Source organism: Parambassis ranga, chromosome 16 (genome assembly GCF_900634625.1).
Source record: "Parambassis ranga chromosome 16, fParRan2.1, whole genome shotgun sequence".
In the NCBI taxonomy this organism is placed as follows: Eukaryota; Metazoa; Chordata; class Actinopteri; family Ambassidae; genus Parambassis; species Parambassis ranga.
In genome coordinates, this window is record NC_041036.1 from 14,470,566 (window position 1) to 14,487,871 (window position 17,306).

Consider the following 17,306-nt stretch of genomic DNA (forward strand, 5'->3'; position numbering starts at 1 on the left):
AGCACGCAAGACTTTTAAGTCATACGTGTTGTGTTGTTTTCTGCTTCGCCAACAGAGTGCGACAAAACCGGAAAGTTAACTTCCGTTCGGGCGAAGAGAGGCATGACGGGATATGTAGTTCGAGCGCGGGCCCTATAAATAAAATGGAACTTCCTTTGACTTCCTCTTTACTTCGCGAGCCTGAGCAAGACAGGTACGATCTGCCGCCTCGTGCTATAATTGAATACAAACTCACTGCGTTTGTACCGTTTAATTTACATGGGTCGATAGATAAAGCATTGAAAAACAAACCCACATCTTTTAAAAGCTACATCTAAAATCGTTAGCATGGATTTTTCTTGTATAGGTTTTATTCGGCTAAGCTAATGCTAGCTTGTCACATAGAGCAACGTGGTGCGGTGCAACCGCGGCCTAGGCGTAAGGATGATAAAAATGTTTTAACGCATTTCTACGTTGTCGTTCCTCGTATTTACAATCGAATTTAATTTCTTCTAGTGTGGATACGAAGCAATAAAACTGATCACGCATTATTCCTTACAATGGCACTGAAAATGTTAAGCGTTGTGCAGAAGTGTTGTGTGTGTGATCACACCGTAGCTAAAATAAAAGCTCAGAAAGCATTAAGATGTAGTTGTTTGAGACAATAATTTATACTTAATAATAAACTATTTTTGTAAAAATTCATTTGTAAGTTGTAAATGAAATTGTGATGGGAAATTAATGTTGAAATGAATAATAAAAAGCCAGATGCCATTTTATTTTTTATAATCTGTTTTTTTATAGTCTTTGATGATCTGAATATCTTCCTGCTGCAGGCTAAGCCACCATGCCCGTTGCCAGGAGTTGGGTTTGTCGCAAGACATACGTCACCCCCCGCCGTCCCTTTGAAAAGTCCCGTCTTGACCAGGAGTTGAAACTCATTGGTACGTTACCGTTGTGTGTTGATTATGGCTCTGTTTTGGTCTACTCTGCACTGGAGATTAACTCTGTTCTGTCTTTCAAGGCGAGTATGGACTGAGGAACAAACGTGAGGTGTGGAGGGTCAAGTTCACTCTGGCCAAGATCCGTAAAGCTGCCAGAGAGCTGCTGACTCTGGACGAAAAGGACCCCAAACGTCTGTTTGAAGGTGTGTTCAATAAAATAAGTATAGCTGATATTGGCCGATGATTTAAATTATAAACCATCAGACTTTACTGTGGTGTCAAGAATTCCTCGTCAATGAGGCCAATGTCAATCACTTTATTCAAATTTCCATAAGCGCTGAAAGGGATCCTGTGTTAAGAGTGGTGTATTTCCCCTTTATTGCTTTCCAGGTAATGCTTTGCTTAGGCGTCTGGTGAGGATTGGTGTGCTGGATGAGGGTAAGATGAAGCTCGATTACATCCTGGGTCTGAAGGTAGAAGATTTCTTGGAGAGGAGGCTGCAGACTCAGGTCTTCAAGCTTGGACTTGCCAAGAGCATCCACCATGCCCGTGTCCTTATCCGCCAGAGGCACATCCGGTAAGTTTTAACACATCTGGGAAGCAAACATGACACAAAAAGGTGGACCACAAGTCTTTTGAAAGACTTCTAAGAAACTCTTAATGCTTCCTTTTTCATCAGTGGACCACCAACCTGTAACACTCCCCGTTGAGATTTGTTAAATCTTTCATCAAGGTCAATTCGGTATCAAAACCGTATACCTTGTCAGTAGATATTGCCCAGAGCCAATCCTGCCACCGAGGGCTAAGACTGTGCCACTGTGGTGTTGTGGCTGTCAGGTAATGTATGGGGGGATTGCACCTCGGGCAATTTGGTCTTGTTCATTACACCTACCAAATGCTGAGGCTGATTTTAAGATGGCTGGTTTTTCTGTGGTGTCAAAAATTCCTTGCCATTTAAGCGTGATTAGTATTAAAGTGGTTTTGGTAACTTTTCTTAAAGAAAGAAAGAAAAATATTTTTTTTTTTTGACTACACAGGAAATATTTTAACCTTTTCATGCGTTTTCTTTTTTGACAGTGTGCGTAAGCAGGTGGTGAACATCCCATCCTTTGTCGTTCGCCTGGACAGCCAGAAGCACATTGACTTCTCCCTGAGGTCTCCATACGGTGGTGGACGCCCAGGCCGTGTCAAGAGAAAGAATGCCAAGAAGGGCCAGGGTGGAGCTGGAGGAGCTGATGATGAGGAGGAAGATTAATAAGGGTGTGCTCCAGGGAGTGTTTTGATATTTGTGTCAAAATTCTCAATAAAAAAATGTGGTCTGACCAGGAATCTTTGTTTTCTTACTCGAGTCGAAGCTGTTCAAATTTATAAATGAACTGTGATACAGAAGAAGTCTTGGTTACATCTGGAAGTTGTAGTCCCAGAATACACAACTATAGACTCGGCAAAATGCAGTATCCCATGGGTTAGAATGGTATAGTCCGCACCCCCGTCGCCGCAGCTAAGATAGTACTGTCTAGCGTTACGTAATGGCGTCATCATTCGACAAGGAAGTAAGTGAATGGCGTTCAGCGCTGAGGTGGTAGGTGTGGAGGTTCAGCAAAAACCAGTCTGCTAATCTGTATTTAACACCATCAAAATGTAAGTAATGATTCATGTCAGTTTAACGGTTAGTCGTCGTAGTAACTTTACAGAGGTGCTATTTGAATTCCCGATGCAAACTTTCACACAGCTTGTTTTGAAGTACCGGTAAATGCAGCCATTGATTCAGCCCCCCTTGCACACATCGAGTATTGACTTATTCTCGTTTACCACATATTATGAACGTACAAAGTCATTATTATCGTGTTGTGAGGTTGTGTGGCTGTTGGCTAACGCTAATGCTATAAAGCTTGTTGATAGACTGTGCCGGGCCAGATACTGATAGCAGCTACTCTGAAGTCAGGACCATCTAAACCAACTAAATACCTGTGTTGCAGGAAGACACAACGTGTTGTGCCACATTGCGTTCTTGCATGTATACAGGAAGCTGCCTTTTTTGGCAATATTTCTTTACACGATAAGATATTGTGCAATGCACAGTAGCTCTGATAGTACATGTTACTGCTTCACTGTGGTGAGAGAAATGTTCAGATTAAGTACATGTAACACCCAGACAATAACTTGTACATATCTTGTCTTAAATTAAAATGGCACTTAACTGGTAGTGTTTTCATGTGTGTGTAATTTTCCACGTGTGAGTTTGGATCTTTCTGTGTCAGCAGAGCAATGTCTTCTGATGAGCTGGTGTACTTGGGAGTTATCGCTGCCTCTGTCCCTGTTGGATTCCTGTTCCGTTACCTCAGTGAGTATTGTCCAAACTCAGCTATCATTTTTCAGACATTATTATCTAAAACCTTTTTCCTGTTATTGCTGCAACTTCAGGAATTTATTTTACCAAGAATTAGTTTAAAAAAAATTGAAAGATTATTTTTTGTTTTCTGTCAGTTGTGGGAAAAAACTAAATTGCACTGTGTTGTTGGTAAGGTGGAGGGCGGCTCCTCATCTGCATGTTCAAAACTAATTGTCATGAAAACAGACATCCTGAGATGTGTCAAGTGGATTATTCCTATGAGACAAACTTCTGTTCTTAGAAGGGATGAGGAGAGTGAAAATCGTTTATCTAGTGTTTGAGATGAGTGCGTCCTCCTTAGTGTTTTCTAACCACAAAGCTGACACCAGTCTTGCCTTGAGGGTTAACAGTTTATATTATTCATATCAGTTTTCCTGTCTGGTATTTGTCTAAAGCTGTTTTGAATAACCATTTTGCATCTATTACTTTGAATGTACCTTTGAGAAAAGAGTGACTGTACAACCCATATTTGTAGTCTAACCAATTCTGTTTATGAGTAAACAAAACATTTTACTTCATAGCTGGTGAATTTTTAGTAAAGTAAAGCGCTTGTTGCAAATAAATAGCACACATGTCTGTGCAGCATTCATTAAGACACCTGTCACCTTTGTCTATTTTCACTGCATCAGGACGAGAAAGCAACATGTGAAAAGTAACAGATTCTGTAGATTGACTTTTTTCATCCTGTATCAGGTGCTTTTTTCACCACCTGTAGCTCTCCTGTAGTCGGCTGTCGGTGGCTTAACTGTGTAATTTTTCTGTCACTTCAGGCCCGCCTGTGAAGCAGGGGGCAGCTCTTCTTCTGGGGCTCTCCATCACCATTGCCACCTGTCAAATTCACGCACTCCACTCCCTGCTGACGGTGATTGGAACATGGATTATCATACAGAGCAGCTGGAGGTGATGGATTAGCATCCTTTTTTTTTACAAACTAATTTATACAACTCACATACTGTTAGTGCAAAGCTCAGAACAGCACCCTCCATTAAACTATTGCTCACTCATAACATGTATCTGTTCCCTAGGCATGCCCCAACCCTCAGTCTTACCTGGACGTTTCTCTACCTCCTCTTCTTCCGGTTGGTCACATGGTTCGGTTTGCCGTCACCGACACCTTTTGCCAATGCCATCCAGCTTCTTCTTACACTTAAGGTACATTAACTACAGACACGCAACTTTCTGAAACCTGAAGCACACAATGTTCTCTGATGCAAATGTTTTAAATGTCAGATGGTGAGTCTAGCCAACGAGGTGCACAGCTTCCATGTGGAGAAGAAGAAGGAAGTGAGCTCTTTTGCTAAGTCCCCTGTTATTGGTGGACTCTCTCAGGAGCCCTCCCTCTACGACATTCTGTCCTATAGTTACTGTTATGTTGGTGTAATGACTGGTGAGTGTGTGCAGACATTTTTGAGTATTATTTCTTTGGTTCTCATATTAAGTGCAAAGCACATTTTTCTGTGTGTGTTTTTGTTGTTCATTTGCTTTTGCATGAATTAACTGATGTCTCTCTTTGTCTCATTTCTTGCTATCTGTCCAATATTGTGAGTCCATACTATTGGTGTTCATTATGTCCAGTTTTCATATAGATCTTCTCTCTTTTTGTTTTCCCACCCCCTTTACTCATTAACAACACCCCGTCTTATTGTGAACCACATTGCCCTCCATTGTCCATTATAAATCTTGCATTGTCCCATTTTTTTCTCTCTCTGCCTTTACTGTCACTGCATTTATTCCTTGTCTTAACCCTCCATCCCCCTAAAGGCCCCTTCTTTCGGTTCCAAACATTTGTGGACTGGCTGAAGCAGCCAAACCCGCTGTCCCTGCCCGGCTGGGTGCCATGTCTGGAGCGCTTGAAGATGGTCCCTGTCTATGGTGCGCTGTTCCTGGCTGTCAACTCTGTCTTTCCTCTGTCCTACGTCCGTACAGAAGAGTTCCTGGATCAACACTTTTTCTTCAGGTATTGTTATTATGCATCACAATTGTTTTTGATTTGTTATTACTGTTATTATGTCTGTGTGTCATATATATTAGAACAGATATGAGTGATTCTAGGATGTCTCTTACCAGCAGTTTGGTAGCATGACACAAATGTACTGTGCATAGATCACATTTACACTGATGAATTAAAATTACTGTGGTTTAGCAGAATAAACACTTTCTTCACAGCTGTGGAGGGTGTAACTGAAGGCTGAACATCTAAATGCTGAATAAGGCACTTTTTAACCCTTTCTCTCCCTTACAGGTTTTTCTATATGGTAGCAGTATTCTTCGTGTTTCGGATGCGTTTTTACTCTGCATGGTGTGGAGCTGAGGCTGGTTGTATCAGTGCAGGCCTGGGCTGCTATCCAGAAAAAGCCCTTTCCAAACCAGGAGGAGGACCCACAGCTAACTACAGGTACGTTAACAGAACAATAACTAGTATGAAAAGGAGGGGATGTATCTGTGTTTAATCTGTGTAAATGTATTTATATGTTGTTAACAGACTGTGCTCATACCTGTTTTCTTTTTCAGTCCTGATCCCACCAGTGAAGAGAAATATGACTTCAGAACCATCCAGAACATTGACTGTTACAACACAGACTTCTGTGTGAAGGTTCGACATGGCATGCGCTACTGGAACATGACAGTGCAGTGGTGGCTGCATCACTACATCTACCCCAATGCTCCCTTCAAGGCCTACGCACTCAGGTTTGTGCTGAAGGTTCTGCCTATTTAACAGTAACAGATCACTGTAGAGCATCACCATGCCTTTATGTAATACCTGTGCAGTAAGGTCTCTGACATGCCAGCAAGCATCCTAAGCTTTAAACCATGTTATCTAATCATGTTCTTGTTTCTGTTGAAATCTCCACCCTAACATCCCTGTAAGACTCCTCTATTCTGTCTCCCAGGGCAGGCTGGACCATGTTGATTAGCGCCTACTGGCATGGACTACATGCTGGGTACTACCTCTCTTTCCTCACCATCCCCCTGTGCATCGCAGCAGAGTCAGCCATGGAGGCCTCTGTCCGAGCTAAACTGAGTCCTCGTGGACAAAAGATCTTTGACTGGATCCACTGGTTCCTGAAGATGAGGGCCTACGACTACATGTGCATGGGCTTCGTGCTGCTGAAAGCCTCTGACACCATCAACTACTGGGCATCCATCTACTTCACTATGCACGTCATTGCTGTTGGCTGTATAGTAGTAGGCAGGGTTCTAAAGGGAGGGAAAAGAGAAGGGAAGAGAGGAGACAAGCAGCAGAAAGGAGAGGGAGAGAAGATGGAAGACAGTGAGCAGAGAGGTGAAAAAACGGACTGAATGGAGGTCCGAAAAAGAACGGTCTGGATGTTTCTTGGTACAGGAGGGGTTAAAAGACAAGAATTAAATCACTGTTCACACCATCATTCACATTTCTACAAACAAGCATAACACAGGTCCAAGACTATTTCTTGTGAGTAAAAATTTGACTCAGTAAAACACATTTTGTAACAGGACTGTGAACACTGGGAGAGGAAAGTTTGAGCTCAATGAACGTAAGTTTTATAGTGTGAGCGGCAGCTGGTTTGTAGCCACTTAATTCCCTCCTCCATCTGTGTGTTTTTTAATGGTATTCAAGATACAAAATTCCATTTTAAACTGTATTTTGGGTCAGTGATCAGGTGATTGACATGAGAAGATGCTGTTTGTGTGTGGAGTGATCAAATCAACATTGGTTTAATTTTTATAACAAAGTATTACAGTTAGTTATTGTGCAGAGTGAATGGTGTTGTGATGGGATCATCAGCTGGCCAGTATGACGAGAGCACTGATATTCAAACTGGTTTAAGTTTGAAGGAGGTAATTATGGTCCAGATAACATTTTTGTTTTTTTCTTAATAACATAAGGACCTTCATAAGTGTTTAGAAAATACGTATTTCTGTGCTTTCACTTGCTCCCTTCATTCTGTGAGGCCGGATTTTTACCCTACTGTTGTTCTGCCTGTAAGTGATATCAGCCCAGATCACATCAAAACAGACGTCATTTCTGCAGCAGTGTTGTGTCAAAGAATGTGCCACCTGATCAATAGCAACCGTCTTTTCACTGCCAAAATATCCGCACTGCCATCACATATTATTCAGGGTCAGGACCAAATACCTGATGCAAAGTTTTACATCATACCTGTGAGCTGCCAACATAGTTGTGAAAATCAGCACAGCGGGGACTGGGCGATAATGAAAGAGATTATGCTTACAAAGGTGTTCCTATTATACATCAACCTGATGTTCAGCAATAAACTGTTCTTATATCCATATTGCATGAGGCCAAACATGCCATTTCTGTGATACAAAACTTAAATGACTTAGTTTTATTTTCTGAAAGATGATTTAAATTAGTAGAATTCTACCAGAGGTTAATAAATGATAAAACTGACTTATCGCCCGGTCTTAACCTCAGTTACTTCTTTACAGTTGGAAAACGTGCAGTATAGAAAGGTCCTTTGATGTGTTTCTCTTCCTAAAATCTTTGTTAAAGCTGAGATAATTTAAATGAAAAAGATTTATGTTCAGCTGTTTCACCCTCACTGTGCCAGCCTCTACCCCTGTATGAACTGTTCCTTTTGTTTTTATGCTTGGACAGTAATGATTGTGAATATTAGTCCCTCTGTTGACAGTTCATCTGCAGAGTTCTCTGCCTTTTGTCTGTTTTTGTTTTCACATATTGCAACAAGTGCAACAGTGTTACTTGTGGAATATATATCACCGCTTTCTCATCAGTGTTACTTGTGTTTTCTTTAATTAATTATCATTTAAAAACAGATACAACAGCATGTTTGATTAGTGCTGTTGGACCCTTTGCCACAGAGTTATAGATGTAACACTGGAGCTCAGGCTAATCATAATTGCCTTTTGCAAAGCATGAGGATCGGGCTGGTAGAAGAACTCTTCTGTCAATTGTGTCTTTCAGTTGTCAGAGAGGGAAATGATTAACTCTTCAGCAACAGTGCATACAAACACACCTCACAACAGAACTTTCTTCCAGCTAAGAGCCAGTGTATTTAATGTGCTGCTCATGGGCTCTTTTAACATAAAGTTTGTATTTTTATTTATCATCATTAGTTAAAATGTATCAAATTAATTATCATACTCAACTCTTTGATACAATCCCACATATCAGTAAACCCCACAATATTACTAATTATTTACAATACTTGATTTTAGCGGCAATCAAACTATTGTTCTTCACCCTCTTTCTTCTTCTTTTTTATTCTTCCGTACGTTTTGTGGTGCAGCGTATCTTCAGCATACATTGACCGATTTCAGCCATTCAACTATCAAAATGTTCATCTCACAGAGGACATTCCGGGTCAACTTAAAAATTAGTTTTTCAAATATTAGGCAATTTCGGCGTCATCTGCCAAATGTATCTCCTCCCACAAATTATTCATTTTAGTCTTAAAACCCTCATTCGATGCTGCTCTATCAAACTTGTATTCAGAATTTTCTAATTCCGAATCGTTTCCCCACGCCAGGCTCTCAAAGTTGGAGTGGGTTTTGAGGTCTCCTCTGCTGTTACCATGGTGACAGGTTGACACACATACAAAGCTCTGAATTGCTCTGATTCTCCAGCAATTCAGAGCAATCCTTCACATCAGCATTCAAAGCAATGCCTCAGCTCTCTGGTGGCTCATTACACTGTCCAATTGACAATGGCTGGTTACTACTACCTTGGAAATAATGGGTTAAGGCAAACAAGGAAGTACCTGTGTGGTCATTGACGAAAGGGAGTAAAGTCCATGAGAGGAGGAAACAGGCAGGTGACTCCTGGATATACTCTTCAAGAGCGGGTTCACTTTTGTGTTTTTATTCTGGATTTGTTGCCTATAAACTAACAGATGTGGGGACAGAGGAATTAGACCACATCAGAGACATGGCCAGTGAGCTACACAGTCAACACACAGGTAAGTGTACTGAGAAGAATTTTCAGATTAACACAGAATATCTAAATGTTACTGCTAACATGGAATCATTTTTGTCATCTTGACACATATTCCTTGGTCACTTTGTTTTTAATTATTTTTTTTGTGCTGCATTCAAGGTAATAGTTACCCCAGTGACCAGCAGTCACTCAGGTTACGACAGGATTCATCTCCAGTGTCCAATCAGAACTACCCTCAGTTCAACTGGAGCTCCAGCCCTGCAGAGGATGAAGTGGACAACAGTGGACCGCCTCGGGACCTCAGGAGTATTCCCCTGCCCATGTCACTGAAGAGAGCTGTGTGGTACGAGCTGGACGTCTGACAGTTCACTGGAGAATTTGTGGGATCATTAGATGATTGGCTGAGTTGAAAGAAGGAAGAAAATAAGTTTTGATACAAAATATGTTTTCAGTTTTTGGACTTCTTCTCTAATCTTCCTTCTTAATGTGTCTTGAAAATTAAACCTATCATGTTTGAAAAGTATTGTCTATTACAGGCAGGTGCAGCAGATGCAGGTGCCTGTGGTTTCCAAGGTGGAGTCCTGGAAATGGAAAAAGACTAAATCTCTGCATAAACTCAAAGACCGCACCAGAGGGTTTCTTTACTTTATAACACTATGGGGCAAGACCTTACAAAAGATTGGAGGTTAGTTATTACAGACAGACATTAGGGAAAAAGCTGACACATTAATTCATCATTCACAAACTACATGTATAATATCTCAATCTGAACGTATCCTTCTGCTCCCATAGGGAACTTCGGAGGTGGTGTCCAGTCTTACTTTCTGTTCTTGCGATTCTTGGTTGTTCTCAATTTTCTGTCCTTCTTGCTGCTAGCTGGGTTTGTCCTCATCCCCAGCATTGTCTTCAGGTCTGTGGGTACCAGCCTTCAAAACAGCACAGGTAACCACAAGTTAGCTCACAATATGGCAGGGATACATTTTCCTGATATCAACTTTATTTCCTCTGTTCACAACTCTTTCTAATAAACACAGGATGCCCAGATTGATGCATATATTCCTGCTAACAGCCATGGAGGCAGCAGCATGAACTGTGTGTTCAGAGAGGAGCAGGCGATTATAAACTGTAACCACTGATACCATGCTCAGAGAGCAAAATCTTGTTGTTTACACTGTTTTCCAGGTCCAGAGGAATGTATGAATTATAATCCTAATCCTGAGGGCCTGGTGGTGTTCTACCATTACTTCCTTGACTTTCTTTCAGGAACGGTGAGAAACTACCATGATGCTGAATACCACATGTTTTTTATATAGACTATAATAAGTCATGGTCAAGTAAAGTCAAGTAAGGGAATGGATTGCTTTGCATATAGCTATAGCATAATAATACAGCGTATTTGACCCTTTCTTTGCCTCTGTGATCAGGGCTTCATGGAGTATTCATACCTGTTTTATGGCTTCTACAACAACACAATAGTGGAGGACAGGAGCTTCTCCTACAACATCCCTCTGGCCTACCTCTTCACTGCTGTCTTCTACTTCGCCTTTTGCCTCATTTGCATTATAGCACGGTCAGTCCAATGTGTGTGTGCATGTGTTCTTTCACTGGCAGTTTTTTTCCAAAGAGAGAATGACATTTAAAACAATCCAGAGTTCAGACACCTTGACTTACATCTGTATCCTTCCCATTGACTGGCTGCTCACACACAGCATGGGGACTGCAGCTCGAGTTGCTGTGGCAACAGGAGGTAGTGCTGTGGGCAACTACAGCAAGATCGTGTTCATCGGATGGGACTATGGTTGCCTGGGAGACCAGGCTACCAAGCTGAAGCAAAAAAACCTCCACTATAGGCTACAGGTCAGAGGGGATCTATCCTAAGAGGATGAAGGACAAAGAAAGGAGAATGCATTTTTATATAATCAGTCCTCCTCAGTGATATGCATTTATGTAACCCCTCATCTGTCTCATAACAGGTGGATCTGGAGGAAGAGAGGCTAAGAAAGCAGGCGGCTGCTCTGACATTGGGTGCAAAAATACTTTTATACTCCTTGCGAGTGTTCATGTTTTTTGTTGCATTAGGCCTCATTTTTGCAGCCTTCTACGGCATCTTTGAGGCCACCAATTTCAGCCAGGTAAAGGATGATGATGACTGTGATAATGAGGCTTTGTTAAAGCCAACACTGACCTTTTTTCTCTTCTTAAAATAACAGAGTAGGACTGGGGAGGAGGGAATCCTCGGTTTGATATTTGAATATCTACCGTCTATCGTCATCACAGCTGGAAACTTTGTGGTGCCAATGCTTTGTGACCAGATCGCCTTAGTAGAGCGATATTCACCCAGCACCACTGTCATACTGGCATTGCTAAGGTTGGCACCAGTGTTTCTCTGAAAACAATTAAGTAAGATAGTTGATTTAAGTCATTGTGTTGTGAAAGCTGAGGAAATATCTCTTTTCCTAACTGTGTTCTCGTATTAAGTTGTATCAAACTCACATCTGGAGGAATTGTAATAAACCTCTTCTCCACCTTCAGGGCGGTGTTCCTTCGTCTGGTGAGTTTGGGCGTCCTCCTCTTCACCCTGTGGCGTCAGATCACCTGTGAGGGTGACACAAACAGTCAAGATTGTAAACAATGCCAATACAACAACAAACTCTATCCGGTAATTAAACAGCAGCACTGTCATTGGGTGTATTTGAATTCATCAGTTCTGCACATAGTGTACAGCACAGAAACAACATGGAGGAGAGGTACTGCTGTTGTATGTACCCGTATTTATACAGCAAAGATTTCTGTTCTCAGTTTGTTTTGGGTTAACACAGTACTGTGGACTATAGGTTAGTGAGATCCCTGAAAAGATGTCAGCTTGTCTGTGGTTTACCAGAATACCTAAATTATTTTACTTTACAATCTGTTGTAATTAACTGCAATGGTAATGACATAGTACCCCACTGTCTAAATTTATAACGGCCTGCATGGTCCTTTAGTGGCCAACCATAACATTTCTGTTTTAAATATATTCAGCATGTACGCATATTAAGTCTGTCTTTGTGTGTCATGGCGTAGTGCTGGGAAACACGTGTGGGACAGGAAATGTATAGGCTCACACTGTTTGACCTTCTCATTACAATCGCTGTGCTCATCCTGGTCGAATTTCCACGCAGGTACAAATCATTTTGTAGAAACATGAGTCAAGGGATAGTGTGCAAATCTACACAGTACATTTAATGTTGTTGGTATTTGTATATGTCAGGATGGTGGTAGACAACTCATCTAATATGCTGACTCAGTGGGTGGGTCGGCAGGAGTTTGTGGTTCCCTCCAACATCCTTGGACTGGTTTATGGTCAGACTGTGGTCTGGACAGGGGCTCTTTTTTGCCCCTTGCTGCCATTTATCAACACCATAAAGTTTGTCATCCTCTTCTACTGCAAGAAGGTAAACCATTAGCAATAATATTCATGAATCTTGTTGTATTTGTTGTTAATCCTGTCCAAATGTGCCACTCTTCTTCTGCAGATCACACTTTTCTATAACTGTCGACCAGCTTTGAAGACGTTTCGCTCCACCACCTCTACATTCTTCTTCCTGGTGGTTCTCCTGTTTGGCTGGGGCTTGGCCTTGGTTGTCATGATTTACAGTCTTGCTGAGTGAGTGCCAGTTGCAGCACAGTTGGAGATGAGTGGGCGAACTGTGTTCAATAGAAATATGCCTCCCTGTTTCCAAACAGGATACGTCCTTCTATGGGTTGTGGTCCTTTCCGTTTCTTCCCCAGCATGTGGTCGATTGTCCCGACCTCCTTCTACAGGCTCTCACAGGTTACACAAGAGTTTCTCTTCTTCATTGGCTCCCAGGCATTCTCCATCCCTCTGTTTACACTTTCATGGTGGGTGAACAGTATGTAGTAGTACATATGCTGTGCAGTTCTGTCAACAACAACATGCAGGCTGTAGTTTATCCTACTACATGGTTAATAACTGTCAAAATGTGTCTCCTTTCTCCCCAACAGTGTGGTGATGTGCTACTTCATAGCTTTAGCCTCTGTCTATGGCAATAGTGTTGCATTGCTAAGATCTCAGATAAAATTGGTAAGTTGTTGGTGTGCGGTCTTTAAATATTCACAGGTTTTCACTTTTACTAATACAAAGGTGGGTGTTTGGTTTACAGGAGGGTCGGGACAAGCAGTTCTTAGTCAAGCAGATTGAGAAGCTGAAGCAACTTGAGATGCCAAAACAATAGGAAGGACTACAAGATTGAACATGGATTACAGTGGCTGCTTTTTTCTTTATCATAAACATGAAACATTTTTTTAAAAGAACTGTGAATAACATGCGTAGTTTAATGTAGACTGGGTTTTACTCGACAATTCTGCATCAATCATTAATAAATTAAAGATGATTTTTCATCAAAGCAACAGAGAAGAGGACTTTTTTATAAACATTAGTAAAATTGAAACTTGTAAAACTGCGTAAATTATAATGTGTCATGTACGCGTAGCTCTCTTTGTCTATGAAAACAGGTTTTTTCTTTTTTACATAATAAAATGACAGGGATTATAGCCCCCTCTGGTGTCACAATAGTGTGGCTGCGTCCATGTGTGGCTAATGTTTACTTCCGGTTTGGAGCTTGTTGTTCCCGTGGACTACTGCAGCCTCTCCAGCAACTGTGTGAGAGAATTTGCGTTGTTTTAACCTTAAAATGTTGGAACGTGTGCGATATTAATGTGTTATGAGAGTGCTATTTAAATGTTACTGTCTGACGCTGCGTCGTTAGTGAAAAGTTAACGGTGGAAAGTAGCAAACTTTGGCTAACGTTAGCTTAAATGTAAAGCTAACTATCTGGCATTTGTGTCACTTTTGTCTTGATCTTAAGTCATTCTCCACTAACTAATATTTGTTGCATTTGGTCTGGTGTTACGAGCAATTTGGGGATTTTTTATACCTCTATTTCCGGAAGCTTTCTGTTTTAGCTTTAACAAGCTAACGCACAGTATCGACAGTCGCCAAGGCAACGATGAACATCCTTCCGAAAAAGAGCTGGCATGTCCGCAACAAGGACAACATCGCACGCGTGCGGAAGGACGAGGCCGAAGCAGCGGAGCAGGAGCGCGAGGCCCAGCGCCGCGTGGAGCGTGCGGAGCAAGAGGTGACCCCGGCTTTTCCTGAGTGATGATGATGATGCTGATGATGAAGAATAGCATGTGTTCGTTATGCAGCCCTGGTCTGAGTAACACATTCACACAGTCAACACCTGTGCACCCAAGAATCTCTTATACAAAATTTATGATGCATGTTTACAAGTTAAATAAGACTAAATCAAGAAGTGTTTACAGACAGACTCCCTGGGTATCAAGCATAGCACAGGGTGATATAAATAAATATCAACATGACTGTTTCCTCTTATAATTGTGAGAAAATAGTTCACAATTATAATAATGCACATTAAAGCATTTGTTTTCTGCAGCTGGTCCACTCTGCATCAGTGTAGTGTTTTTGAGATCTAGAGGAGCATAGAAACCGTTTGTAATAACAGCTGTTCTTCACAGGCACGTACTGAGTATCTGAGGAGAAAATCCCGAGCTGCTCTCCAATCAGCAGAAGGAAGGAGAGATGATGATGATGCACAGAGTGCAGGAAGTGGAGCTCTGGAGCATCTCAACCTTTTTCCACTGGACGAGTCCTCTGAAAAGAAGGGGAATGAAGAGTATCTGAAAGAGAAGAAAGAGGAAAAGGTGACACGTCTCTGTGTTCTCATACAAATTCTGCAAATTCTCCTATGGACACTCTTTGCCAGACAAACGGCATCAAAATAAATATGTATATATTATGCTATATATATATATTTCCATCTTTAAAGCCACCAGACAACAACCATAAATCTTCCTTACAGGACACAGGAGTTGGTCCATCACTGTCCAACTTTTTTAACGTTTTAATTTAGAGACAGCCTAGAGAGAAGGAAAAGGGGGATCTATTTAGAATTAAGTTCTTTTTTATACATTAACTTGATGCTTCCACACTTTTTTTTCATAATAACGTTCCTTAATTTTCAGGAGAAGCAGGAACGAGCTATTGGCCTACTGGTGTCTTTAGGGCCCCAACCAGGGACTGAGGTGACTCCATGGTACCTGAAAGGCAGCAAAGAAAAGGAAGAGAGCAAAGAAAAGGAAAAAAAGAAGGGACTGAGTGAAGAGGAGAGACAGAAGAAGGATCGTAGGTTGAAGGATAGCTTGGATCCTTTGAAAGATATGAAGAAAGCTCTTGCTGTAAAAGACAAAAAGGGGTCCAAGAGCAAAAAGAAGGAAAAGCGAGACAAAGGGGAAAAAAGGAGCAGTGGAGAGAGGTAAGTGTGTCAAGAATGGTTTTCATGGCCCTTCCTCTCTTGTACTCCCTTCCCTGATTAATGAATGGCACACTAGCTAATTGAAAGTGATGAGGTGTTGAATGTCTGTGTATAGTAATACCATTACTGACCTGTCTTTTCCAGCTCCATTGAAAGTTTGCGTGCTGAGCGTTTACAGAGGGAGGCTGAAGAAAAGAGGAGAGCCCAGGCTCTTCTTGACCAGAGGAGTGGCAAAGGCAAGGAGCCTAGGAGGGAGATGAGTGAGAGGGAGAGACCTTACAACAGCGCCTACTTCCCTGAACTCGCCAGAAAGAGGCAGAGGCGGGATCGGGAGAGCTGGAGGGATGAGATTTTGAAATCTTGATCACTCTGACCTGTGAATGAAGCTCACATTATAAACATAGTGTTCATGTTATTATCAGAATGATGGTGATGAAGCAGCTTAGGGAAACTGATCATTCATTATCATGTGTTTTATGCTGTAAGGAAAACTTGGTGCAGCGAGGACAGGGGCCATGGTCAGATGCAGCTTTCTTCCCCCTGCAGCTCTTGAACACACCAGCAGGGCAGATGGTTGCCTTCATAGGGGGCCTCAGGCTCAGGCTGTCAACAAAGGAAACACTCTATGAACAACTGTTAATACGGCTTCTATTGCTGTAAATAGTGTTGGTGTAAAGATATAGATCCTAAAATCACTTATCAGGTGAACTGCCAAAAATTCTTAACTTCTTTTTTTTATCACAGAATTATTTTTGGTCTTGATTTGTTTGTTGATTGAAAGTCAACGGCTGATGTGACAGGACTGATATCTGGGGATGGATATTTTCAATTTTCCAGAGCTGTAGAATCCAATGAGAGTAAATGTTAATGGCAAATGTTCTTATTTATGAAAGTAAAAAAAGTCCCGAGATCGTAACTTGTCTTTGGCTGTTTTTTTTTCAAACTAAACAAAATCCCAACAAAGGGTTATATGATAAAACATTTGTAAAGTTGTCAGAAACAAACTTGAGTGAATGATCCTATTATTTTTTAGGTCAATTTGTCACAACTAGAGCCTGATTAGATTTTATTTTGGGCCAATAGTTGTTTTTTATGGTAGTATAAGTTACCATCAATATATGTTCAGCTTCTAGTCTAAATATGAGGCATGTTGTTTGTCTGATTTTTAACTTAAGGGTAACTGTTTTTTCATTGACACACATTTTTATAGTGTCACAGTAAAGAAATCAGAGGTATGATAAATCTACTAATGACTGTTCATTCTGGGTCCTGCTGACTCACCGTCACACGCTCATGCTTGTACTCAGATACTAGATCAGAACTAAATGTGCTTTTACATCAGAATACTCAATGAGCAGCACAAAGGACTGACATCTACTTTATATTTATTTTTATAAACATTAAATGTGGGTGCACTACTTCTATGAGGAATATAGGCTAATAAAACCTACTACAAAATTGTTGTAGTACTAAAATAAATAAACATTAAATTATTTTGAAATGATGAGGATGTCACAAATTACATCACAGCCTGACACCATCCTCATGAATACTAAAGTGATAGGATTTTAAAATCCAATTTGAGATCAATAATGAACCCACTCATTCGCACCATTATTTCCCTGTGGGAATATTATCGCTGGTCTGATGATGAAGCTGGACCATGACAATGCGCGCCTGTGTGTCTGACGTAGGCTGGCGGCGGAGAAAAACACAGACAACCTCCAACACACCGTCAGATGCTGAGGGGGGAA

General features: G+C 41.3%; 4 protein-coding genes across 6 annotated transcripts; all 4 read left to right on the forward strand.

Moving 5' to 3' along the window:
- The first annotated feature begins 142 nt into the window (after positions 1 to 142).
- Positions 143 to 2,252, forward strand: rps9 (ribosomal protein S9). Of its 2 annotated transcripts, XR_003671906.1 has the most exons (6): positions 143 to 193; positions 816 to 923; positions 1,004 to 1,126; positions 1,314 to 1,500; positions 1,603 to 1,760; positions 2,001 to 2,138. XR_003671906.1 is itself a non-coding variant. In XM_028425408.1 (5 exons), the coding sequence occupies exons 2-5, from the start codon at positions 827 to 829 to the stop codon at positions 2,176 to 2,178; spliced, it is 585 nt and encodes a 194-aa protein (XP_028281209.1). In that variant the 5' UTR covers positions 143 to 193; positions 816 to 826; the 3' UTR covers positions 2,179 to 2,252. The 2 variants fall into 2 exon arrangements, 1 of the variants encoding a protein (XP_028281209.1); XM_028425408.1 differs by lacking the exon at positions 1,603 to 1,760 and having other exon boundaries at positions 2,001 to 2,252.
- Positions 2,253 to 2,440: 188 nt separating this feature from the next.
- mboat7 (membrane bound O-acyltransferase domain containing 7) lies at positions 2,441 to 8,051 on the forward strand. 2 transcript variants are annotated; one of them, XM_028426425.1, is made up of 9 exons: positions 2,441 to 2,564; positions 3,188 to 3,267; positions 4,086 to 4,215; positions 4,341 to 4,467; positions 4,546 to 4,702; positions 5,077 to 5,272; positions 5,558 to 5,710; positions 5,827 to 6,003; positions 6,207 to 8,051. In XM_028426425.1, the coding sequence occupies exons 2-9, from the start codon at positions 3,192 to 3,194 to the stop codon at positions 6,613 to 6,615; spliced, it is 1,425 nt and encodes a 474-aa protein (XP_028282226.1). In that variant the 5' UTR covers positions 2,441 to 2,564; positions 3,188 to 3,191; the 3' UTR covers positions 6,616 to 8,051. The 2 variants fall into 2 exon arrangements, with proteins under 2 accessions (XP_028282226.1, XP_028282227.1); XM_028426426.1 differs by having other exon boundaries at positions 2,445 to 2,564; positions 3,185 to 3,267.
- A 1,033-nt stretch (positions 8,052 to 9,084) lies between these two features.
- Positions 9,085 to 13,784, forward strand: tmc4 (transmembrane channel-like 4). Its single transcript, XM_028426472.1, has 16 exons — positions 9,085 to 9,236; positions 9,374 to 9,557; positions 9,751 to 9,899; positions 10,007 to 10,156; positions 10,397 to 10,482; positions 10,639 to 10,784; positions 10,924 to 11,071; positions 11,188 to 11,346; positions 11,425 to 11,582; positions 11,747 to 11,873; positions 12,278 to 12,375; positions 12,465 to 12,648; positions 12,730 to 12,860; positions 12,941 to 13,096; positions 13,220 to 13,298; positions 13,378 to 13,784. Exons 1-16 carry the CDS (start codon positions 9,206 to 9,208, stop codon positions 13,447 to 13,449), a joined length of 2,058 nt encoding a protein of 685 aa, XP_028282273.1. The 5' UTR covers positions 9,085 to 9,205; the 3' UTR covers positions 13,450 to 13,784.
- Positions 13,785 to 13,851: 67 nt separating this feature from the next.
- leng1 (leukocyte receptor cluster (LRC) member 1) lies at positions 13,852 to 16,468 on the forward strand. Its single transcript, XM_028426473.1, has 5 exons — positions 13,852 to 13,875; positions 14,167 to 14,355; positions 14,756 to 14,941; positions 15,263 to 15,552; positions 15,697 to 16,468. Exons 2-5 carry the CDS (start codon positions 14,224 to 14,226, stop codon positions 15,914 to 15,916), a joined length of 828 nt encoding a protein of 275 aa, XP_028282274.1. The 5' UTR covers positions 13,852 to 13,875; positions 14,167 to 14,223; the 3' UTR covers positions 15,917 to 16,468.
- The last annotated feature ends 838 nt before the right edge of the window (positions 16,469 to 17,306 follow it).

Excerpts from the sequence above, each read along its gene's own strand:
- leng1 (XM_028426473.1), top strand. The coding sequence starts at position 14,224 with ATGAACATCCTTCCGAAAAAGAGCTGGCATGTCCGCAACAAGGACAAC. Across the intron at positions 14,356-14,755 it reads TGGAGCGTGCGGAGCAAGAG|GCACGTACTGAGTATCTGAG; the intron begins GTGACCCCGGCT and ends TGTTCTTCACAG. Across the intron at positions 15,553-15,696 it reads AAAAGGAGCAGTGGAGAGAG|CTCCATTGAAAGTTTGCGTG; the intron begins GTAAGTGTGTCA and ends TGTCTTTTCCAG.
- tmc4 (XM_028426472.1), top strand. The coding sequence starts at position 9,206 with ATGGCCAGTGAGCTACACAGTCAACACACAG. Across the intron at positions 10,785-10,923 it reads CTCATTTGCATTATAGCACG|CATGGGGACTGCAGCTCGAG; the intron begins GTCAGTCCAATG and ends GCTCACACACAG. Across the intron at positions 13,299-13,377 it reads TAAGATCTCAGATAAAATTG|GAGGGTCGGGACAAGCAGTT; the intron begins GTAAGTTGTTGG and ends TTTGGTTTACAG.
- mboat7 (XM_028426425.1), top strand. The coding sequence starts at position 3,192 with ATGTCTTCTGATGAGCTGGTGTACTTGGGAGTTATCGCTGCCTCTGTC. Across the intron at positions 3,268-4,085 it reads ATTCCTGTTCCGTTACCTCA|GCCCGCCTGTGAAGCAGGGG; the intron begins GTGAGTATTGTC and ends CTGTCACTTCAG. Across the intron at positions 4,468-4,545 it reads AGCTTCTTCTTACACTTAAG|ATGGTGAGTCTAGCCAACGA; the intron begins GTACATTAACTA and ends TTTAAATGTCAG.
- rps9 (XM_028425408.1), top strand. The coding sequence starts at position 827 with ATGCCCGTTGCCAGGAGTTGGGTTTGTCGCAAGACATACGTCACCCCC. Across the intron at positions 924-1,003 it reads CCAGGAGTTGAAACTCATTG|GCGAGTATGGACTGAGGAAC; the intron begins GTACGTTACCGT and ends CTGTCTTTCAAG. Across the intron at positions 1,127-1,313 it reads CCCCAAACGTCTGTTTGAAG|GTAATGCTTTGCTTAGGCGT; the intron begins GTGTGTTCAATA and ends ATTGCTTTCCAG.